General features: G+C 42.5%; 1 protein-coding gene across 3 annotated transcripts in view; it reads right to left on the bottom strand.

The window, feature by feature from the left end:
* The window catches only part of LOC140458014 (protein kinase C-binding protein NELL2-like), a 375163-nt gene that overhangs the window by 296654 nt on the left and 53159 nt on the right, over positions 1-25350 (bottom strand). For all 3 annotated transcript variants that reach the window (XM_072551970.1, XM_072551972.1, XM_072551971.1), the window contains 5 exons: positions 24949-25122; positions 18698-18794; positions 10318-10390; positions 8061-8143; positions 1908-2036 (listed from right to left, as the gene is read on the bottom strand). In XM_072551970.1, the coding sequence (XP_072408071.1) occupies positions 1908-2036; positions 8061-8143; positions 10318-10390; positions 18698-18794; positions 24949-25122 (556 nt within the window). The remainder of the gene's footprint in view (positions 1-1907; positions 2037-8060; positions 8144-10317; positions 10391-18697; positions 18795-24948; positions 25123-25350) is intronic.

The following is a 25350-nucleotide window of genomic DNA, read 5'->3' as shown; positions in this document are numbered from 1 at the left end:
ATGTGGATGGTCACGTGACTACCCCGAACTCAAAACAGGTTACTGTCTTATCAGAAATCAAATTCAATCCCCAAAGGCTGATTAACGGGAACCCTCTCTCAGATACATGTACTGCAATGATGGCAATCCAGACATGACAATTCACAATGATTCCAAACTTATAACTTCTGTTTCTTCTTGTTGCACCTGTGGGTAAGCCACAGGAGCATGAAAAATAGGAGCAGGAGTAGGCCATTTGGCCCTTCCAGCCTGCTCCACCATTCAATATAATCATGGCTGATCATCCAACTCAGTCCCCTGTTCCTGCTTTCTCCCCCCAATACCCTTTGACTGTGTCAGTCCCAAGAACTATTTCTAACTCCTTCTTGAGAACATTCAATGTTTTGGCCTCAACCGTTTCCTGTGGTAGTGAGTTCCACAGGCGTTCCACTCCCTGGGTGCAGACATTTGTCCTTACCTCAGTTCCAAAAAGCCTACCTGTATCCTTCAACTGTGACTTTGTAGGTACTGTTAAAATCCACAGGGTGGTACAAGTGCCAAGCCACCCCTGATCACTGGGCACACGGCAGTATATTCACGAAGCTAAATGGGTCACCGGTTTCCAAAATCAGGAGAAGATCTGCCATGATGATAGGCACTGGATTCTACCCACACTCAGAGGGGAGGCCTGCAAATATTTTGAAACCTCTGGCTCTGATGTCATGCCACTCCCTGCTGCAGAGAGGGACTGAGACTCTTTCAGGGATAGCATTTCATGGGAACCCATGTACACATGGAAAAGTCTGGTCAGCATCAGGGTCAAGCCCTGAATTAAGTCATGAAAGCCATGTGTCCCAAGCGTGACCCCCATTTTAATGTCACAGACGTCCTGTGACCCCACACAGGGTGGGGGGTTATATTTTTTTCCTGAGAGGGGTCATAAATTTAGCACCATCAGCAGAAGGGTTTGGACCAGCAATGATCTACATGGTTTTATTCAAAAGACGAAGTGTCTACCTTCTTAAAGGGCATGATATGCAACAGCAATCTGGCTCCAACAATCTGTCCATCAGGTTCACAATCACCAAAAGAAGAAAAACTCAAGAACTGAGAGGGCTATGGTAGCCATGAACACTCAGTCCAAGCTTCACAGCAGCTATGACTGTCTTGGAGCTTGCGCCATTAAATCCCATCATGCCATCCTCGCTGGGGATCATGATTCACAGTTCAAGCAGCTCTGCTTTTAAGGAGTTTAATTGGTCACTGCCACAGTGTCCAACCATTCTTACTGCCAATCCTTCTTCAAAATGGCATGGCGTTAGTGAGAATTTTCTCCTGTTTCCAAACTGTTGACCCACTGTCTTGAACCACTGAAAATCCAGCCACCTCTGGTTAAGTTCAGTACTCACTGGATGACGTTGATCCATCCTTTTGCAGCTTATATCCCTTCTCCTATCCCTCCAGCACTCATCTTAAGTGTTGTTTGAATTACACACACACACACTAATAACAAAAATGCTCTCATCAAACCTCTACAATCTTTCCACTTTGATCTTTGAAAGCTCCATCTTTTTGATTAAGATTTCTCCAAACTATTTCCTGTGAATTACTGTCCAATCCTTCAGTTAGTTATCTATGCTTTCACCCTCATACATCCTGAGGTATTTTCAAACTCAAAGGTGCTGTGCAATGGCCTTTTTTTGTGGCACATTGAAATTATGAATGGGTTCGGGGGGAGAGAGAGCAGATAGTTCCCACACCCAACATATTTAATATTTCCTGTGCTGTTTTTAATTTCATCTCCCAAAGCAATCAAAACAATTCTACATCAGTTGTTTGGAAACCATGGTAACTAGAAAAAGCTAAAATAAGGGGAGAGTTAGCTTGCAGTTAGCTAGATGCTGTTAAAGAGGCAGTGTTAAGGGTACCTTGCATGTGCAGTTCCTGCAGCCTTCAGCCCAATACTGTGATTCTCTGTAGACCAGGTCTTTCACCTTACAGCTCTTCTCACAGTAACAATGATCCAAACTGTTCATCTTCTCCTCAGCGTAAGACAGCTGTGTGAACATTTCACAGTTTATATACAGTCAGTATAATCTTACATAATCTTTATCTAGAAGTACCTGAGTGCTTGAAGACTAGAACATACTGTGACTGCTCTGAGGGAGGTTTTTGCATGTAATCTGTGATCTGAGGTCAGTGGTATTCTCACCAAACTGTTCAGCTATAGGTCCAGGTAGTGCTCTAGGGACTTGAGTTCAGTCCTGCCATAGAAAAAATCTGGAATTTAAGGATTGAATGATGTTCATGATATGATTGACATAAAACCCATTTGGTTTACAAATATCCTTTCGGGACAGAAATCTGCCACCCTCTTCTGGTCTGGCTGACAACAACGTGGTTGACTCTTAACTGCCCTCTGCACAATTAGGGATGAAGCTATAAATATTGCCCCAGCCAGTGACACCCAAATCCCATAAGTGGATTTTTGTAAAAAATCAGTTCTGATAAAGTTTCATCAAATTAAATCTATTCAAAATTGACACATTCAAGGCCATTTAAACAGTTAACACTGAGTAAAAACAGCTTTATTTTGCAAATACAAGTGTATACAATGAAATCTTTGTTAATGATGATAATCTTGCTGTTGATTACCTCAGCTCAAAGGGTTTTACAGCTTAGATTTAAAACATTAGAAAATTGTGTTGTGAATGTTTATCTTACAGCTGATGGGGATCTGCTTCCACCTGACTCATGGATGTGTTCCTGGGAAGGGCTTTCTAAACCGGCATTCACAAAATAAATCCCCACAAATCAACAACAACAAAAAAAAACTGTTGAATTTCCTCAATTCATGAGAGTGGGCAGGGCTGGGGGATGGGACTAATGAAGCTTTGTGATGGTATTCCCCAATGAGCCATCAACAGGTATGGACTACTGATCCAGAGATTTATCTCAGGGAGTTTAAATTTAATCCATTAACTAAATCTGGAATAAAAAGCTAGTCAACTCAATGAAGCTACCAGACAGTCATAAAAGCCAATTTGGTTCACTCGGAAAGAATACCTGTTCATCATTAACTGGTCCAGACTCACAACGATGTGATTAACTCTTAATTACACTCTGAAATAGCCATGCTAAACACTCAGCAAGATATTCAAGAATCTGGTTCAGGGCCAATTTCTCAAGCGCAGTGGGACAACACCCTCAGACCCCACCCCTCCAACCGTAACAAGGACAGAACACCCCTGGTGCTCACCTTCCACCCTACCAACCTTCGCATAAACCAAATCATCCGCCGACATTTCCGCCAACTCCAAACGGACCCCACCACCAGGGATATCTTTCCTGCCCCATCCCTTTCCGCCTTTCCCAAAGACCATTCCCTCCGTGACTACCTGGTCAGGTCCACGCCCCCCCGACAACCCATCCTCCCATCCTGGCACCTTCCCCTGCCACCGCAGGAAGTGTAAAACCTGCGCCCACACCTCCTCCCTCACCTCTATCCAAGGCCCTAAAGGAGCCTTCCACATCCATCAAAGTTTTATCTGCACATCCTCTAATATAATTTATTGTATTCATTGCTCCTCCTCTACATTGGGGAGACTGGGCGCCTCCTAGCAGAGCACTTTAGGGAATATCTCTAGGACACCCGCACCAATCAACCACACCATCCCGTGGCCCAACATTTCAACTCCCCCTCCCACTCTGCCGAGGACATGGAGGTCCTGGGCCTCCTTCACTGCCGCTCCCTCACCACCAGACACCTGGAGGAAGAACGCCTCATCTTCCGCCTCAGAACACTTCAACCCCAGGGCATCAATGTGGACTTCGACAGTTTCCTCATTTCCCCTTCCCTCACCTCACCCTAGTTCCAAACTTCCAGCTCAGCACTGTCCCCATGACTTGTCTGGACTTGTCCTACCTGCCTACCTCCTTTTCCATCTATCCACTCCACCCTCTCCTCCCTGACCTATCACCTTCATCCCCTCCCCCACTCACCTATTGTACTCTATGCTACTTTCTCCCCACCCCCACCCTCCTCTAGCTTATCTCTCCACGCTTCAGGCTCTCTGCTTTTATTCCTGATGAAGGGCTTTTGCTCGAAACGTCGATTTCACTGCTCCTTGGATGCTGCCTGAACTGCTGTGCTCTTCCAGCACCACTAATCCAGAATCTGGTTTCCAGCATCTGCAGTCATTGTTTTTACCTCTACTACTATTATAGGACAAGCCAAACGGAGAACAGCCAGGGAATTCCTCGAGGCATGGCATTCATCCACAGATTCAATCAATAAGCACATTGACCTGGACCCAATATACCGGCCACTGCAGCAGACAGCTGGAACTGACAACCAGAAGCGGCAGGTACAAATCACCATAAATGCCGGAGGAAACATCACAGAAGCGCTTCACAGGAGGCTCCCAAGCACTGAGGATGTCGCCTAGACAGGGGACGAAACATCTGCAACACAATTTCCCAGCTCGGCGAACAGAACCACAACAACGAGCACCCAAGCTACAAATCTTCTCCCAAACTTTGAACATCCACATCCCGAGACCATAGTGAAAAGATATCTCAAGCCTCACCCAGAATTATACACAGCAATCCAACTTCTCATGATCTAACTGATAAACTTGATGGCAAGCACAAAAACCTATCAGCTCTGGACCAACACTCCTAAAGGGATCATTTCCTATTTCTGATACAAATCTTAATCATACAGCTCTAAAACAGGTTCTTCGGCCATCAGGTCCACTCTGCTCAAAAACAACTTTTCACTTTAAACCTAACAACTTGGGAAGTAGGGGTTTTAAATCAAGCTTTATAGAAATGTATATTTAACTTTATTTTGGACAGAACTTTAACTTTATTTAAACTAATTAAAACAAAACAAATCACAACTTCAGAACAACATTTTATTGAGATGAGAAGGATAAGACCATAAGACCATTAGACATAGGAGTGGAAGTAAGGCCATTCGGCCCATCGAGTCCACTCCGCCATTTAATCATGGCTGATGGGCATTTCTACTCCACTTTCCAGCATTCTCCCCGTAGCCCTTAATTCCTTGTGACATCAAGAATTTATCAATCTCGGCCTTAAAGCCATTTAGCATCCCGCCTCCACTGCACTCCGTGGCAATGAATTCCACAGGCCCACCACTCTCTGGCTGAAGAAATGTCTCCGCATTTCTGTTCTGAATTTACCCCCTCTAATTCTAAGGCTGTGCCCACGGGTCCTAGTCTCCTCGCCTAACGGAAACAATTTCTTAGCGTCCACTCTTTCCAGGCCATATATTATCTTGGAAGTTTCTATTAGATCTCTCTTTAACCTTCTAAACTCCAATGAATACAATCCCAGGATCCTCAGCCATTCCTCGTATGTTAGACCTGCCATTCCAGGGATCATCCATGTGAATCTCTGCTGGACACGCTCCAGTGCCAGTATGTCCCTCCCGAGGTGTGGGGACTAAAATTGGACACAGTATTCTAAATGGGGCCTAACCAGAGCTTTATAAAGGCTCAGTAGCACATCGCTGCTTTTATATTCCAATCCTCTTGAGATAAATGACAACATTGCATTTACTTTCTTAATCACGGATTCAACCTGCATGTTTACTTTTAGAGAATCCTTGACTAGCACTCCCAGATCCCTTTGTACTTTGGCTTCATGAATTTTCTCACCGGTTAGAAAGTAGTCCATGCTTGTATTCTTTTTTCCAAAGTGCAAGACCTCGCATTTGCTCACATTGAACCTCATCAGCCATTTCCTGGACCACTCTTCCAAACTGTCTAGATCCTTCTGCAGCCTCCCCACTTCCTCAGTATTACCTGCCTGTCCACCTATCTTCGTATCATCGGAAAACTTCGCTAGAATGCCCCCAGTCCCTTCATCCAAATCATTAATATATAACGTGAACAGCTGTGGCCCCAACACTGAACCCTGTGGGACACTGCTTGTCACTGGCTGCCATTCGGAAAAAAAAACTTTTATCCCAACTCTCTGCCTTCTGTCAGATAGCCAATGCTCAATCCATGCCAGTAGCTCACCTCGAACACCATGGGCCCTCATCTTACTCAGCAGCCTCCCGTGTGGCACCTTATCAAAGGCCTTTTGGAAGTCTAGATAGACCATATCCACTGGGTTTCCCTGGTCCAACCTCTTCAACTTGTCACCTCTTCAAAGAATTCTAACAGGTTTGTCAGGCATGACCTCCCCTTACTAAATCCATGTTGACTTGTTCTAATCCGACCCTGCTCTTCCAAGAATTTAGAAACCTCATCCTTAACGATGGATTCTAGAATTTTACCAACAACCGAGGTTAGGCTAATTGGCCTATAATTTTCCATCTTTTATCTTGATCCTTTCTTGAACAAGGGGTTACAACAGCGAACTTCCAATTATCTGGAATTTTCCCTGACTCCAGTGACTTTTGAAAGATCTCAACCAACGCCTCCGCTATTTCCTCAGCCACCTCCCTCAGAACTCTAGGATGTAGTCCATTGGGGCCAGGAGATTTGTCAATTTTAAAACCTTTTAGCTTTTCTAGCACTATCTCTTTTGTAATGACAACCATACTCAACTCAGCCCCCTGACTCCCTTTAATTGTTGGGCTATTATTCATGTCTTCCACTGTGAAGACTGATGTAAAGTACTTATTAAGTTCTGCTGCTATTTCCTTATCTCCCATCACTAGGCTTCCAGCATCAGCTTGAAGTGGCCCAATGTCTACTTTTGCCTGTTGATTGTTTCTTATGTATTGAAAGAAACTTTTACTATCATTTCTAATATTACTGGCTAGCCTACCTTCATATTTGATCCTCTCCTTCCTTATTTCTCTCTTTGTTATCCTCTGTTTGTTTTTCTAGCCTTCCCAATCCTCTGATTTCCCAGTGCTCTTGGCCACTTTATAGGATCTCTCTTTTTCTTTGATACATTTCCTGACTTCCTTTGTCACCCATGGCTGTCTAATCCCTCCCTAGATAATCTTTCTTTTCTTGGGGATGAACCTCTGTACAGTGTCCTCAATTATACCCACAAACTCCTGCCATTTTTGTCTTCCCCGCTAGGCTCTGCTTCCAGTCTATTTTTGTCAGTTCCTCTCTCATGCCCTCGTAATTACCTTTATTTAACTGTAACACCATTACATCCGATTTTGCCTTTTCTCTTTCAAACTGCAGACTGAACTCTACCATATTATGATCGCTGCTTCCTAAGTGTTCCCTTACTTTAAGATCTTTTATAAAGTCTGGCTCATTACATAGCACTAGGTCCAGAATAGCCTGCTCCCTTGTGGGCTCCATGACAAGCTGTTCCAAAAAGCCATCCTATAAGCATTCCATCATATATTGTAAGAGGCCTTCAACAGAAAATTATTGAAACTCTTAAGATTGTTACGTCTTCAGCATATTTCAGAAGAAGCCACAATTTCTGTACTGCAACCTACAAAATCCAGAACATTTTGTGATGCTCTTAATTTATAATGTTCTCTGAATGAACTACTGAGAGTACAGTGTTTATTGCATCACTCTAAGATTCAGTCTATTTGATGGCTTTAGTGGAGGAGCAAAGATTTCTCCCATACCCTCAGCAATATTTTTCCTACATTAATGTTATCAAATCAAAAAAATCAACTGACCATTCATCAGTTTGGAGAATTAGGATTAGATTAGATTAGATTAGATTACTTACAGTGTGGAAACAGGCCCTTTGGCCCAACAAGTCCACACCGACCCGCCGAAGATCAACCCACCCAGACCCATTCCCCTACATTTACCCCTTCACCTAACACTACGGGCAATTTAGCATGGCCAATTCACCTAACCTGCACATTTTTGGACTGTGGGAGGAAACCGGAGCACCCAGAGGAAACCCATGCAAACACAGGGAGAATGTGCAAACTCCACACAGAGAGTCGTCTGAGGTGGGAATCGAACCCGGGTCTCTTGTGGTGTGCAAAGTGGCTGCTTCATTTGTTTACTTTACAGAGGAAACATGGAACAGATCAGAATGTCTAGAGAAGAAATACACTTCTATTCGACAATTTGATTATCTAAAAGTCTGTACATTAAAATGACCTTTGCTGATGTCTTGGCTAAAATATCTTGGAGCTCCATAATCTTCTGCACAAGACCGTGGAAGTCATTGCATGTAGGGCACGCTGGAACAATAGAATTTGAGTTTTAAAAGCGGTGATGTGCAAGTCAAGACACAATGATAAAAACAAAGAAAACATGATTATTAGATATCTTTAAAAAAAGGCAAAAGTGATGCAAATATACAAAAGGTTGGTCAGTATTTTAACAGGAAATGTTAGCTGGCAAATTGTGACTGGTTATCTGATGAGAGCAACTCTGACGTAGAGTTCTGTCCAGTGCATAATCTTGCCTTTCTTTCTCAGAAGCAAGATGCCGTGGATGCTGCAAATCTGAAATTAGAAAACAAAATGCTGGAAACTCTCCAGCAGATCAGACAGTATCTCTGGAGAGAGAAGCCATGTTGGTGTTCCGATGGAAGATGGTTGACTCAAGATGATGGATTGGATCTTGCTGCACCAGTTGAAGACCCCAATAACTGGATCAAATGGGGGTCCCAAGCTGGTACTTTGATGCTGACACAATTTTCCTGGAGGTTTGATCTCCTAATTATGGAGCCCCATTGGGGAGCTGGACAGTACTGCGTCAGACCAGTAACTATGGTCAGAGGAAACCCTATCCCAAAGCATTGGGCTATGGATGTGAGTTACCCTGTACATCTTAACACTAGGAATGGCAGCCCTGGAGAAGGCCCTGAAGTGGAGCTTTGATAGACATTTTATTCCTGATGAAGGGCTTTTGACTGAAATGTCAATTTTCCTGCTCCTCGGATACTGCCTGACCTGCTGTGCTTTTCCAGCATCACTCTAATCTTGACTCTGATCTCCAGCATTCTGCAGTCCTCACTTTCACCTATGTTCAAAATCATGAGGAGCTTGGACAAAGCTGATAGGGAGAAACCACTCCTAAACAGATTGAGAATTGGAAGGCACAGATTTCAAGCATTTTGCCATAAAAAGCAAATGCAAGGTGAGAGAAAACGCTCACTCAGTGAGTATTTTGTTTCTGGAATGCATGGCTTAGAAGGCCAGTGAAGGCACATTCAGCTGAGGCATTCAAGAGGGGCATTGGATGTTTTTTTAAAAAATGGAAACATTATGCAGGGTTTTGGGGAAAAGGCAGGAGGTTGGCACTGAGTTGAAAAGCTTAGGGACCCAGTACAGACTGATGGGAAGAATTGTACCCTACTGCACCATAATCATTCTGTGATGAGGTCACAGAACAGGGGAGCCAGCTGCCCTTAAGTTGGCAGCTTCCTGGCATGGCAGGTGGGGATGGGCACACCTCCAGCCACAAAATAATAGGGAGAGCCACAGAAACACCCCAATGTGGGACATTCATCGTCTTCACTCACTGCCCACTTCCACAGTACAGCAGTCAATCTGCATCCCACCCAGCCCTGGAAAAATTCCTTCAGTGGGAGGAAGGTATTACGAGGCAGTCCCAGTGCTACCACCTACCATCTTTCAGCCCCTTTCCTAATTCCAACCCTATTTTCATGGGGAGTGAGTATTCAACCCATTAACTGGGCAACACGGTGGCTCAGTGGTTAGCACTGCTACCTCACAGTACCAGGGACCTGAGTTTGATTCCACCCTCGGGCATCTGCCTGTGTGGAGTTTGCGCATTTTCCCTGCGCCTGCGTGGATTCGCTCTGGTTTCTTCCCACAGTGCAACATGTGCAGGTTAGAGTGGATTGGTCGTGCTAAGTTGCTGATAGAGTCCAGGGATATGCAGGCTAGATGGGTTAGCCATGGGATATGCAAGGTTACGGGGATGGAGTGGGATTAGGGCCCGATGGGTCGAATAGCCTGCTTCCTCCCCATACGGAAACCGTGAACTCAAGTGCAAAGGCCAAGGGCTCTGTTTCTCTCTCCACAGACGCTGCTGAGCATTCCCAGCATTATTTCAGGTTTTATGTTCACACGGCATGTTCTGATTCATAGTGTACCTGCTTTTCTAAGATAACATTTGGTATTACTGAATCCTCCCAACCACAAATAAACAGGATTTACGAGATGTAATATTTATCCTAACACACTAAAGAGAACATTATTGCCAAATAGCTTTTTGAATCATTTGGCATCCCTTTTTTATAAGCCATGCAGTTAATAGTTAAGCAATAGATTGGCCAGGAGGGTGGCCTAAAGTCTGATGAACTTTTCATCAAAGCATTTTCGCATTTTATTTTGCACACATGTATAAATGTAAACATTATTAATATAATCAGGAAACATACTTCGATTGAGGTCAGGGCATTGAGTAATATGTCCCTGTGGGATCAGGAGAATCTGTACATCCTGCATTACACCCTGTAGAAAAAAATAATTCAGGATCAGTTATAAACTCAGTAGGTTCTAAGTATAATCCTCTATCTTATTACATACTTCAGTTGTTTTAAGGTAGTTGCTCCCACTTCCCTTGTTCAAACATATACCACTTTTACGTTTGATGGAAAATTTAAAAATCCTCAGCAGAATTATTTAAATCACTTGAAATTACCTCATGGTAAACCCAAACTTGAAACTTATGCAATGAATAGGCATCAATTCCATATGACCTAGGGAGGGTCTGAAGGGTATAATACAACTTGTGGTTGCCCATCTTTCTGGCATAACATGACCACAGGAGCTCTGTGTTTTGCACGGTGCTCTCTCTGGCACCTGAACAGTCCCACAAGTGCAATGGATATTTTGCAGACCGATGTAGAATTAGGAGGCAAAAGACTTTTATTAAAAGTCCATTGTTTAGCACAAACAACAGTTTCCACATTTCCTTTCTGGACGCTATCCCTGTCATGTAGCCAAGCCCTCGAAATTGGAAAACGCAGCTCTCAGGTACAAAGTCTAATGAACATCAGGTGATTTCAATCAACACTATAGCTGTGATATTCAATTCTTTGGAGACCTGCATGTCTAACACTGATAATGTAAAAGATAAGACCATCATAGTCTCACTCTCTCCTGAGAGGTAAATGACTGATGGCAAGTTTAATCTGTGGGTCAGGCAATAGGCCAGATTGAGAAAGAGGATTGTAGTAATTGGAATGAGGGTCAGGTAGATCTCATTGACAATGAGATCCTTCATTGGGGTTGTTTACCTGGCCCAATCAGGGAGCCCTGGCTGACAGATATAAATAGGAGATTCAGAAGGTCTCCTCAGTTTTAGAGATTGGCTACTGGTCAGAGTCCATGTACTGTGCACTTGTAAATACAGGGTGACTCAGTGACAGGATTCCGGCCTGTGTGCAGTTATTTCAAGAATCTTTCACTGTAACTGTAGGCAGTGCAGGCATTGACTCTATGACTGCTGCTATCACTCTGCATAACAAACCAGCTATCCAACTAACTCAGTAAATGCCACATTAAGTCTGAGTCATAAAATCATCATAGAAACTTAAAAACTCCTAACCCACCCAAGACCCATTCTCCTACCCTACATTTTCCCTGACTAATACACCTAACCTACACATCGTTGGACACTACAGGCAATTTAGCATGGCCAATTTACCTTACCTGCACTGTAGAGTCAACTTTTAGCTCTCCATGACTTCCAAGTGAAACAGGGGTTAGGCTGTTCAAATATGAAAGCTCAGTTTTTGCACTGACATTCGCGAAGTTTAGGTGCTCAAGGATGTGAATGGGGGAGGTCAAAGGGTAAAGCAGTCAATATGTTGTAACTCCCTCCCTCAGGGCATTGTAGATCTACCTACAGCAAATGGACTGCAGTGGTTCAAAAAGACAGCTCACGACCACTTTCTCAAGGGCAACTATGGATGGGCTACAAATGCTGGCAACATCCACATCCTATGAGCAAATTTTACAACAATATGATCAGCTTGACTGAAGGTTCTTAATGGAGCAACTGGAGCCAGAGGCAAGAAAAGGCCCAAACTATTCACAGTTTCTTTTTTCAACAGGAGAAACAGACATGATTTTCTGGACTTAGAATAAAATCCCAGTATATTTCTCATTCTCCACCATCAGTGATTCTCTCCCTCAATCACCTTCTCCACCCGAAAGGTGACTCAGTGCCTAGTGCAGTGTGAGATGGGGATGATCTCCCACCAGCAGGCTGCAGTAATCAACACACACCGCCCATTGGTTGCACTCAAAGGAGGACTGAGCTGAAAATTGCTTAGAAACAAACCACCACAGACTTTCATTGGGTGAAGATAGTCAATGGATTTTGGCCTTGTATTGGATTGTTCTGGGACAGGGAAGACAAGGGCTTGGTGACCCACATGAACTGAAAAAAAATTCTCTAAGGCTGCACACACATATATATGTAAAGGTTTACTCCTGACCAGTGTTTTTGAAGTTTTTGAGTTTGGTTATTTCAAAACATTTAAATACATTCTGCTTCAATTTATTGAATTCCTCATAAATCCACTGTTGCAGGTAGACACCATTCTAGATATGCTTTGCACTATCAATCATGGTAGCAAGTCTCAGTATGCATCTTGGCATAAGATGGGACTCGACTCTGGAGTTAATCTAACTGTTGGATCACTTACGACGCATAGGACAGAGGAGCTGAGGTGGACCATTCAGCTCATCGAATCTGCTCCATCATTCAATGAGGTCATGACTGATCTGATAATCCTCAACTCCACTTTCCTGCCTTTTCCCTTTACCCTGTGATTCCCTTATACTGATTAAAATTCTGTTTATCTCAGCCTTGAATATATGTAATGTTCCAGCCCCCGAAGCACTCTGTGTAAAGGATTCCATCGATTCACTATCCTTGGAAAGAAATGATAGTTCCTCCTCATTTCTAACTGAAATGTGCAACACTTTCCTCTGAGGTAATGGCCTCAGGTAGGAGACTCTCCCACAAGGGGAAACAGCCTTTATGCATTTACCCTGTCAAGTCTCATGAGAATCTTTTATGTTTCAATTCTTCTGCATGCCAAGGCCCAATATCCCAAATCTCTCCTCATAAGACAGCCCCTTCATACCTGGTATCAGCCTAGTGAACCTTCTCTGGACTGCCTCCAGTGCCAGTATATCTTTCCTTAGATAGGGGACCCAAAGACTGTTGGTTTTCCAGCTGTGGCCTCACTAATGGTTTGTATATTTTTATGTGAGCTACCCTATTTTTATACTCCATTCCCTTTGAAATAAAAGCCAACATTCCCCTTGCTTTCCCTATTACCTACTTCAGATCAGGAAGCCTGTTTTGCAGCTGCTCCTATATTTTAATAGACTGGCTGTACAGGAGATTTCCTGAATGCTCTCACAAACAGTGTGCTCTCCTTTGTCCAGGTGTTTCTCAAAGACATTTGTATCCTGATGAGGATTCGGGTTGACCCTTTTCTGTGCTCAGTATGATATTTTACTTAAATGCACTTTGGCAATAGTTTGTAGAATTGTAGAAGTGAAGCCAAAAAAGTGTAATTACAAATGATCTTCAAACACTCGGGGTTTGCTGTGTTAATATAAATATGATGTAATTATGTTGACATGCAAGATGGGTAAACCTCTCTTAATTCAAGTGCCCAGATCAATAATAACTAATAAATTTACTAAGTTCCTACTTCTTTATGATAAAAACATCTAGTCAGCTCCACCAATCAGTGCAAAATACATATTTGATCTAACCTGAGCAAAGATTTAGCACCTTCAGGCTACATGCCAACCAGTTAGCATCGGGTTAGCCCAAGGATGCATTTATACTTTGCCTTAAATGTCAACATAAAGTGGCTTGAGCTTTGCAATAATAGTAAATTTGAGGTGTAAAGTTAGATTCGAGACCTTGGTATAAACAAAGAGCATGAGTACGTCATTCAACTCTTGAGTTGTTTCCAGCACCACTCTACTCCAGAATCTGGTTTCCAGCATCTGCAGTCATTGTTTTTACCTCAGTGTTCAACAAGATCGGGACCTGATCTGATTGCAACTCAAATTCGCCTTTCCACCTTCTTCTGATAACTTTTCACCCCTTTGCTTAACAAGAATCTATTTACAAAAATCAAAAGAACTGCAGATGCTGTAAATCAGAAACAAACACAGAGGCTGCTGGCAAAGCTCAGCAGGTCTGGCAGCATCTGTGAAGAGAAATCAGGTCCAGCAACCCTTTCTCTGAACCTATTTATCTCTGCCTTGAAAAGTTTTAAGGAGTCTGCTTCCACCTTCTTTCTCAGATGTTGGAATAGCCACACAGAGCCCAACATCCTGTCACCAAGTCGCTGTTTATTCACACACACTTGACACGGGTCTGGCTTCCTCAGAGCCAGCTCTCAGAAACAGAACCTTGACACCCCTGTTCTCCCCAGGCTCCCTGACTGGGCCAGATTAACAGCCCCAATCAGGGAACTCATATTCAATGAGGTCCACTCGTTACAATCACTACAGATGCGAGTTCCAAAGACTCAAGACTCTCTGTGAGAAAAATTCAACTCATCTGTGTTTGAAATGAGTGACCCCTGATTTTTAAACTGGCTCTAGCTTCTCCTGTAAGAGGAAACATCCTCTCCATGTCCACCCTGCCAAGTCCTCACAGGATTTTATACGTTCAAAACAAATCTCTTCTTACATTCTAAACTCCAGCAGATACAAGCCTAGCCTGTTGAACCTTTCCTCATAAGACAATCCACTCATTCCAAATGTTGGTCTGGGTAAACATTCCTCTGATGTAGAGGACCTGGTGTTGGATTGGGGTCGACAAAGTTAAAAATCACACAACACCAAGTTAGAAAAGGAGAAAGCACTAGCTTTCGGAGCGAGTGCTTCTAAATAAACCTGTTGGACTGCAACCTGGTGTTGTGTGAGTTTAAACACTCCTCTGAACTACCCACAATGCATTTACACCCTTCCTCGAATAAGGTGATCAATATTGATATGTATCATGAATGCCCCAGATAACTGAAACATAACCTCCCCACCTTTGTACTCAACTCCCTCACAATAAGTGATGATGTTCCGTAGCCTTCCAGTTAATTATTTGCTGGACTTCATACTAAACCTTTATGATTCATGCATGAGAGCACCCAAATCCTGCTGCATTGCAATGTTCCACAATGTATTGCTATTTATAAAATTTGCTAACTTTTTATTCTTCCTACCAAAAAGTAAAATTTCACATTTTCCCACATTATACTCATCCCACTCACTTACCAAATCTATACCTTTTTGTCCTCTTCACAGTTTACTTTCCTACCTGTCTTTGTAACATCAGCAAATTTAGCAACAATATTTTCTGGCCCTGTATGTATAAATTGTACACAGTTGAGGTGTCATTACTAATCCCTGTAGCACACTACTCATTATATGCTACCAACTGTGGGCAGCACAGTGCCTCAGTGGTTAACACTGGTACCTCACAGCACCAGGGACCCGGGTTTGATTCCACCCTTTGGTGACTGTCTCTGTGGAGTTTGCACATTCTCCCCATGTCTGCATGGGTTTTCTCCCGGTGCTCCGATTTCCTCCCACAATCCAAAGATGTGCAGGATTGGCCATGCTAAATTACACATAGTGCCTAGGGATGTGCAAGTTAGGTGGATTAGTCAGGGGAAATGCAGGATTACAAGGAATCAGGTTAGGTGGAATGGGCCTGGGTGGGATGCTCTTCAAAGGGTTGGTGTGGACATGATGGGCCGAATGGTCTGCTTCCACACTGTGAGGATTCTAACATGCAAAATATCCATTTCTGACTGTTCCCTGCCTTCTGAGGCCTCTTCTGGAGTATTGTGTCCAGTTCCAGTTGCATTGTTATAAGAAGGATGTCATTAAGTTGGAGAGGGTTCAGAAGAGATTTACCAGGACGTTGCTGGGTATAGAAGGTTTGAGTTAATAAGGGGACGCTGGACAGATTGGGACTTTTTCACTGGAATGTAGGAGGTTGGGGGGGGGGGGGGGTTTAAAAAATTATGAGGGCTATAGATAAGGTGAATGGCAGATGTCTTTTCCCTAGAGTGAGGGATTTCAAGACTAGAGCGCATATTTTTAAGGTGCGCGAAGAAAGTTTATAAAAGACATGAGGGGCAATCTTTTACACAAAGGGTGGTTTGTGTGTGGAGTGAACATACAGAGGAAATGCTGCATGTGGATACTGTTACACATTTCAAAGATATTTGGATAAGTACATGAATAAGAAATGTTTGGAGTGATATAGGCCAGGAGCAGGCAGGTGGGACTAGTTTAGTTTGCGATTATGTTCAGCATGGACTGGTTGAACAGAAGGCTCTGTTTCTGTGCTGTATGACTACATGATGCTGTTAGCCAACCAATCTTCTATCCGTGCTAATATGCCATCCACTATACAATGTGATTTTAACTTCTGTGATAACCTTCAAATTAACACTTTGTCAATTGCTTTCTGCTAATCTAAGTACAGTACATCAGCTGGTTCCCCCAATCCACAAGATGGGCTACCTTCTCAAAGGACTCCAATAGTTTGGTTAAACATGATTTCCCTTTCTCAAAATCAAAGATATGTTTGATTTATTTTAATTCCCCTGTTGTAACAACTTTCACTTAATAATACTTTTCACTTAACTAATCGCTTCTAATATTTTCCCTATGGTAGATGCTAAGCTAAGTGGTCTATAGTTCTTGCTTTCTGTCTCCTTTCTCCTTTGAATTGCTATCTTTCAATCTAATGGGACCATCCCTGAATCAAGGGATTTTTGCAAAATCGAAACCAATGCATCAGCTATCTAGCAATAAATTTTAAGATCCTAAGATGAAGTTCATGTAGACCAAGCCACTTGACTGCAGACTACACCTGGCTTCACCTCAGGGTTTACGAGGATGGAGATCATTCTGGAAATACCTTGAGACCGGAAGTCAGCATTGAGTCCATGCCATGTCAGGCTGAGAGGCCAATTTATACAGGATTAGTGGTGCTGGAAGAGCACAGCAGTTCAGGCAGCATCCAAGGAGCAGCAAAATCGACGTTTTGGGCAAAAGCCCTTCATCAGGAATAAAATCAGGAATTTATACAGGCCCACTGTTCTGAACAAAAGACCATTGTTCATCTCTTAACTGGTTTATTTTAAATATTTATAGGAACTCTTACAATCCATTTTTATTATTTTGGTTAGTTTCTCTTGTACTCTAAGTTTCGTTTTTTTATCATTCTTTGCTGTTTTGTATACTCTGATCAATTTTCTGACTCGCTACATGTTGTTGCATAATTACATGCTTTCTCTTTAAGTTTGATACCACGTTTAATATTCCAGTTAACCATCAATTGTTGGAATATGTTAGTTCTGTGCATTCTTTTCTTTCTTTTCCCTCTCTTTTTATTTCTCTTTTGTTTTGTTCTTCCTCCTCTTCACTCTTCTCGGCCTCGAACTCCCAGCCAGAGCAGCGATTACTCAGCCTGGCGTGGCTATCTCCCAGCGGCCCAGTGTGGTGGTCTTTGGCACTATGTGACGGCCTCTCAGCCTGACATGGCATGGACTCAATGTGGACTTCCGGTCTCAAGGTATTTCCAGAACGATCTCCATCCTCGTAAACCCTGAGGCGAAGCCAGGCGTGGTCTGCAGTCAAGACCCAGTGTGGGCTGGAGGCTAGGCCAACATGAACTGAGACAGAAGGCAATCATTCTGAACACTTTTCTCTTCTGTTTAATAATTTATTTCTAAATCTGCAATGCTGGACTTTTTTACTTCTCTATTTTTCCAATAAGTGTAACCGAGAAAGCTATACCAAGGGATCTTTGTTCCTCAGATGGCGCCATAGTGGCCACTTGCCACTTTTTACTGTAATCATTTGAGCACATGTGACAATAAAGCTAATTCTAATTGTCTCACTACATTTCTATTAACTGATCCTTTGACCTAATTTGCAAAATCACTTCAGACAGTTCTATTTTCATGCTCATAATTACTCGTATTTAATTTCAAGGAAATAGTCCTAGATCCAGTCCACTCTCTCTCAAACTGAATGCAAAATTCCATCATATTATGGTCACTGCTACCCAGGGGTGCCTTCAATATGCAATAATTAATTAAGTAATCCTACCTTCTTGCATAATACTAAGTCTGGTCTAACCTACAATGGTCAGCTTCAGTACATACTGTCCTCCTATGAACTCCTCATCTAAGGTACGTTTGCCTGTCAGACTTTCCAATTGATAGATGGATTAAAATTTCCCATGATTATTGTCATGTCCTTCTGACAAGCTTTCATTATTTTCTTCTTTATGCGTGACTTTATTGTATAGTTACTGTTAAGTACCCCACTCCCTCAGGTGACTTTTTGCCTGAATCATTTCTCATCCTTGTCAAAACTACTTCCATATCCTGGTGTCCAAAACTTGGGTCATCCTTCTATATTCTCTATCATTCACTAACAGAGCCACCTCTCCATCTTTTCTTTGTTCTCTGTGCTTCCTAAGTGGCTTGATGACTCTTCCCGCTATCACTGATGACACTTCAAGAGATGACACATAATGAATCAATTCACATCCATCTGCAGCGATGTCTCTGTAATGGCTACCATATCTAGATCACAGTGTCAACAGTGTTCAAACTTCAATGTGTTTGACACAAAAATAATTCTGAATGGGGATGTACACTTTGAAATAATAGACCACTATCCATTAATGAAAGTGTGTTGCTGTAAAATGAAAGAATAAAGCAACTGTAACATTATGTAGTCACTCACCTTGAAAAGGCCATGAACATTGTTCCTTTGTCCTAACCAAAATGTTGAGCCAATTGGAATGTCCATACTGGGCCTTTCAATAACTCGTTCATAAATCCTACAAACAGAAAAAAAACCATGAAGTCCATATGTAATGTGTTATTAGAGTGATTTTTAAATCCTGGGAGAAAGTGAGGAGTGCAGATCAGAGTCAAAAGTGTGGCGCTGTAAAAGCACAGAGCGTCAGGCAGCATCCAAGGAGCAGGACAGTCGATGTTTCAGGCATAAGCCCTTCAACAGGAATGTGTAAATGATTTGTAAGTCCTGGTGCGTCTATGGTTAAGAGAGTCATATTCTTATGAGATTAGATTTGATTTTCTGGACATACTTGAAACATTAAAGAAGCTGGCCAAGGAAACTTGCGCCATGGAAACTGAAAAGTCACCTCAGGACACCATATTGGTAAAGGAGATGAAGCATGAACCCAGAGGATCATTAGGAGAGCACTTATTAATTAACTTATGTGGCAGCATTCATTAAAGAGCTCAGATGGCATTTGATAGCTGGCACTCGCGCCATCACCCTCTCCCAATAGCAGACAGCTGAATAGGAGCAGCCAGATGGTGCTGAGATCTTGAACCTTTCTGAAAAGTTAATCACTTTTTATTATTTATTTGTTGCTGGAGGTTTGTAGAAGGTGATTTTCAAGAAGGACTTAGGTATAGGCCTTAGGGATAAAAAGAAATAAAGGATATGGGAAGAAAGCAGGAGCTGAATACTGAGTTGGAACGATCAGCCATGATCATACAGGATGGTTCAATGGGCTGAATGGCCTACTCCTGCACCAATTTTCTATTTTTCTGTGAATACTTTTGAAACAATTCAGGAGATCTTTTGGGAATTTTAACAAGCTTTCATATACACCACCCAGAGATTATTTCACAAACTCTCTGAAGGCTTCATCTAGAAAGTGGAAGTGCTTTGTTAATCTATTGGACACATGATAAGAGTCACCTGGAGCTAGTGAGTGCTTGGTCATGGAAATGTCACCAAGGACCCCCTTAGTGTAGCTGAGAATTTGCCAGAGTGGGGGGTGAGTGGGGGAGGAGGGGGGTGCAAGAGAGTAAACAGAGATGTATCAGCTGCCATAGAAAGTAAGAACAGGAGAGTGAGGCAGACTCCACCCCTTACTCTGTGTATGGTAGGCCTTACCTTAAAACAATAATGTTTCTTCTTTAACATTCATTCACTGGATGTGAGATTCACTGGCTAGGCCAGAATTTATTGCCTATTCCTAATTGCCCAGAGGGTAGTTAAGAGTCAACCACATTGTTGTGGGTCTGGAGTAATGTGTAGGCCACACCAGGTAAGGATGGTAGCTTCCTTCCCTTAAGGAAATTAGTGAGGCGGATATTTTTTCTTATAATAGTTTCATGGTCATCATTAGACTCTTAGTTCCAGATTATTATTGAATTCAAATTCCAGTATCTGCCGCAGTGGGATTCAAACCTGTGTCCCTAACCACAACGTTTGGGTGTCTGGATTAATAATTTAGCAATATTACCGTGATGCAATCATTCTCAGTGTGATAAAAGCAAACTATTGTGTGTGTTGGAAGTCTGAAACACATACAGTGAATTACTGGAGAAACTCAGCAGGTCTGGCTGTAGCAGTGGAGAGAGAAACAGGGTTAACGTTTCAATTTCTTCAGAACCCAGTTTTGACAAGGAGTTAGATATGGTTATGTTTTCACAGGATTAGTCTGGCCCTCTGGACAAGCCACATTAACATTATTAGCAAGCTGCCATTCATTAACCATGCCTCCAGAGTACAGCCGCTGCACAGTGAGGATGGAAATCTGTCAAGCCTGTCGTGGAAAGTTTCTCCTAACTTCTTCCCTGATGGTGCACGTCCATGTCAGAGATGACTTTTCTTGAAGCGTCTCTATTCTGAGACTCTGGTTGGGATTAGAGAGGGAAATAGGCTGCTCACAACCTCTCTGATGATCCCAAATGGATTGACTTTCAGAACGTCCAGCACTGCAGCAATAACACATTCAGGGTGGGCTCAACAGGCTGAGGTTGGACTTCCTGATCAATGCCCAGCAAATGCAGCAGTCCCAGCAACATCAAATTGTAACAGGGCATAGGCTGGGACCATAGGGAAGTCCCTGGATGAAGCGCATGGTAACCTGAACATGTACATCCTGGTCTTTTAGAGCAAGAAAGGCTGAGAAATGGGAGTGGAGGAAGGGAAGCTGAATTGTGGGGGGTGCGGGGGGGAGGAGTCGAAAAATACGACGCTGGAAAAGCACTGCAAGTCAGTCAGCATCCAAGTTGCAGGAGAGTCGATGTTTTGGGCATGAGACCTTCATCAGGAAGAAAGTCAAGTTTTAGTTGGCTTACGGGAAGGAAAGTAGAGAGGGATGACCATTTTGGGGGGGTGGGGATGAGTCTTGCCCCCTCCACCCCGGCTGTATACAATCGATATGGATCTTAATAAGCCTAAAGTCAGGCAGCTCCATGGGTGCCTTTCCCAACCCCACAACCAAGCCCCATCTCCGTATTATGGGAGAAGTCCAGAGTGGATGGGACTATGATGTGCTGGCCACTCAACATATTTTACATGCCCTGCTGTAGACAAAAACACACCCAAACGGGGTACACCAAAGTACCTAGCTCCTAATGTCAAAGTGAGTTAATGGAAGCTTGTTCACCAGCAAAGGAGGAAAACCTCCAAGAAGGCTCACCCGACTGGACTTTACAACCCATTAATCCTCCAATCACTGGAGAAAGCAAAAATCACATTGAGTCGCACAAAGACTTCCATAATTATATTTTTAAAAAGCAAAATTGCTGTTGGGTGCTTTTTGATTTGTCTGTTTTCCATTTAAAATGGCCCAGATTCCTCAGCCTTTTTTTTTCAAACTCTGAGAATTTTTTCAATATTTTTTAAGAATGCTTTTTAAGTTTCACATTGACTCACCATTTCTGAGCTAACTATTACTGATGGCAGGAACTAGGTCAGTGTTGTTGGCAGGATGACATTTTAAAAGATGAAAAGGACCAAAAGCATTTTATAAAAAATTGAGAAGTTTGGAGGAAGGCCATATTTTAATATTTCATACATTTTTAAAATGTTTTTAAGAATTCGAATTTGGCTATAAAATCATTGAGCTAATTTGTCAAGCTTATTTCAAAAAGAACAGTAAGTTCATGTGACTAGGGAGAGTAACTAGGGAGAAAATAGGGCCCGTTGAAGATCAACGAGATCATCTATGTGTGGAACTACAGAATTTGGGAGGTACTAAACAAATATTTCACTTCAGTTTTTACTGTGGTGTAAGAAATGGAGGCTAGGGAACTCAAGGAAATAAACATTGATGCTTTAAAAACAGTTCACATTACAGAAGAGGTGGTGCTGGTGGTCTTAGAAAACATAAAAGATAGATAAATCACCAGGACCTGATCTAGAGTATCCCAGGACATTGTGGGAAGTTAGGGTTGAAGTTGTGGGGCCCCTAACAGAGGTATTGGTATTACCTATAGCCACGTGCCAGATGACTGGACGCTGGCTAATGTTGTGCCTTTATTTAAGAAAGACCATAAGAAGAACCTGTGAGTCTGACATCAGTGGTGGGTAAATTGTTTGAGGGGATTCTGAGAGATAGGGTTTACATGCATTTGGAGGGGTTAGGACTAATGAGGTATAATCAGCATGACTTTGTGTATGGGAAATCATGTCTCACAAACTTGGTGGAGTTTTTTGAGGACATAACCAAAAGGATTGATGAGGGCAGAGCAGTAGATATTGTCTACACGGATCTTTGTAATGCCTTTGACAATTAGTAAAGTTAGATCACACGGGATTCAGGGTGACTTTGTCAATTGGATATAAAATTAGCTTGGTGGTAAACAGATAGTGGTGGCAGAGGGTTATTTTTCAGACTGAAGGCATGCGACCAGGGGTGTCCTGCAGGGATAGGTGCTGGTCATAGGCTTGTCATTTATATAAATGATTTAATGAGAGCAGAGAAAGCATGGTTAGTAAGTTTGCAGATGACACCAAAATTGGTGGTATAATGGACAGTGAAGAAGATTATCTAGGATTACAAAGGGATCTTGTTCAATTGGGCCAATGGGTTGAAGAGTGATAGATGAAGTTTAATTTGGATAAGTGTGAGGTAATGTATTTTGGTAAAACAAACAAGGGCAGGCCCTGGGTGGTGTTGTAGAACAGAGAGACCCATGGGTTCAGGTACATAGTTCTTTGAAATTTGCATCAGCAGTAGTCAAGGTGGTTAAGAAGGCATTTGATATGCTTGCATTCATTACACAGACCATTGAGTACAGGAGTTAAGAGATCATGTTGAGGTTGTACAGGATATTGATGCGGCTACTTTTGGATTACTGTGTGCAGTTCTGGTCACCCTGCTAAAGGAAGGATGTTATTAAATTATAGAGAGTTCAGAAAAAAGATTTACCAGGCTCTTTTCAGGATTGTATGGTTTGAGTTATAGGGAGAGGCTGGATAGGCTGGGAATTCGTCACATAAAAGGCAAATCCCCCATAGCACCTTCAGAGAGAGACAACTGGTGGTGGTTTAACCTGAGGGTCACCAGGTCTCAGGTGACGGATGAGGTTGAGAAGGCAAGGCCTTCATGGTAACAGTGCAGGAATCGAGCCCATGCCATTGGCAACACCCCATATTGAAAACCAGTTATCCAGCCAACTGAGCCAACTGATACCAGCGTGATGTGAACAAATACTGCCATTCCTGACTCAAAGATGTGATGTGGAGTTGTTGGTGTTTGTCTGGGGTGGGCCAAGTTAAAAATCACACAACATCAAATTTGTATTTGCAGATACATTCAATTTTGCTCAAAAAGCACACATTCTGTAGGCAGGCAGTCCATGTGACATTTTATAAACTCCTACTTTGGAAGTAGAACCAGTTTGAATCAAGGTTGGGATACAGACAGACTCTAACCTCACACTTGAAATGTCATCTTTTTATCATACTGATAAAATCTTATGTTTTCTCGGGAAAGTGACTTGAAAGAAGTTCTGACAGTTACAAATTAATCACTCGAAACCTGTATCCCCATTCTAAGTAATTAAAGACTTAACTGTAATCCAGGTTTGTTCAAAATATTGCATCAGTTGCATGACACTTTGATCTTTTACCATAAATTCTGTGTCCTATGATCCTGCCCCACTGGCTAGCTGATGAAGGAGCAGCGCTCCGAAAGCTTGAATTTTCAAATAAACCTGTTTGACTATAATCCTGGTGTTGTGTGATTTTTAACTCTGGCTCAAAGTCCTAACACCACCTAGGTAACTTCATTAACACAAAGCAAGCAGAGGTTAAGAGAAAATTCATTTTCACAGAGCAACTAAGAATGGACAAGAAATGAGCCATTACTCAGGGTCAAACTCAAACAACAAAAAATGACAAGCATGTTCTATCTCCACAAGTGGGATGTCCTTCACAGGTTTATGAAGTAGACTGTTTTGCGAATAGTTTAATGTATATCATAATAAAATACACTGCTGCAAGCCATTATAGTAATTGTGGTTGGGTAATTTGAATTTATTCTTTCCATTCTAATTCAATTATCTAATTTAAGGGAAAGCAGATAATCTGTAACAATGTGCATGTTTGGCCAAGACAGGAAAGAAATCTTTTAAATTGAACAAATTGCCCATTCACTTTCAAGAGGATTTCAGCTATAGGGAGAGGCTGAATAGACTGGGGCTGTTTTTCCTGGAGCATCGGAGGCTGAGAGGTGACCTTATAGAGGTTTTACAAACTCATGAGGGGCATGGATAGAGTAAATAGAAAAGGTCTTTTCACTGGGGTCAGGGAGTCCAGAACTAGAGGGCATAGAGTGAGAGGGGAAAAATTTAGAAGGGACCTAAGGGGCAACTTTGTCGCACAGAGGGTGGTGTGTGTATGGAATGAGCTGCCAGAGGAAGTGGTGGAGGCTAGCACAATGACAACATTTAAAAGGCATCTGGAAAGGTATATGAATAGGAAGGGTTTAGATGGATATGGGCCAAGTGCTGGTAAATGGGACTAGATTAGGTTGGAATATCTGGTCAGCATGGATGAGTTGGACCGAGGGCCTGCTTCCGTGCTGTACATCCCTTTGACTCTATGAATCTCAGAACAATAGCTATCACTGTTGGGATTTGGTGGCCCTGCACTTCACCATACAGATGCAGAATGAGCATTGCCACTTGCCACAATTGCTTTCCTCATTTACTTACTTGTTACAGTCCACATATAAAATCAAGTGGGATGCGCTAATGACCAGGGCAACACGATGCCATTGCCCATCGGCCAAAGCATATGGGAAGACCTCTGTGTGAGACTGATGGCTGCCAGATCGATAGTGAAAACGGACTTCATTCCGATGGCCGCTACTCTCCACCTCCAGGTACCTAGAAAAGAAACAGCATCCTTACTGCAAGGCCTATGAAACTATAGAATCCATTCATAATATTGAGAACTGTCTCATAAACCTCTTGTGCTGTCCCAAGTTGCCTTTGTCTGCTTCAATCTTTCTGTTCCTTTACTGTTCCATCATTTTACTTTAATAGACAAGGCTGGCATCATACAATCACCAATTCCTGATTAGCTACAGCTTGCCTCCCACTCTGCTCACAGAA

This window comes from Chiloscyllium punctatum, chromosome 32 (assembly GCF_047496795.1).
Source record: "Chiloscyllium punctatum isolate Juve2018m chromosome 32, sChiPun1.3, whole genome shotgun sequence".
Lineage (NCBI taxonomy): Eukaryota > Metazoa > Chordata > Chondrichthyes > Orectolobiformes > Hemiscylliidae > Chiloscyllium > Chiloscyllium punctatum.
The sequence above is the reverse complement of the archived record's forward strand: the minus strand, read 5'-3'. Positions and strand labels throughout refer to the sequence as shown.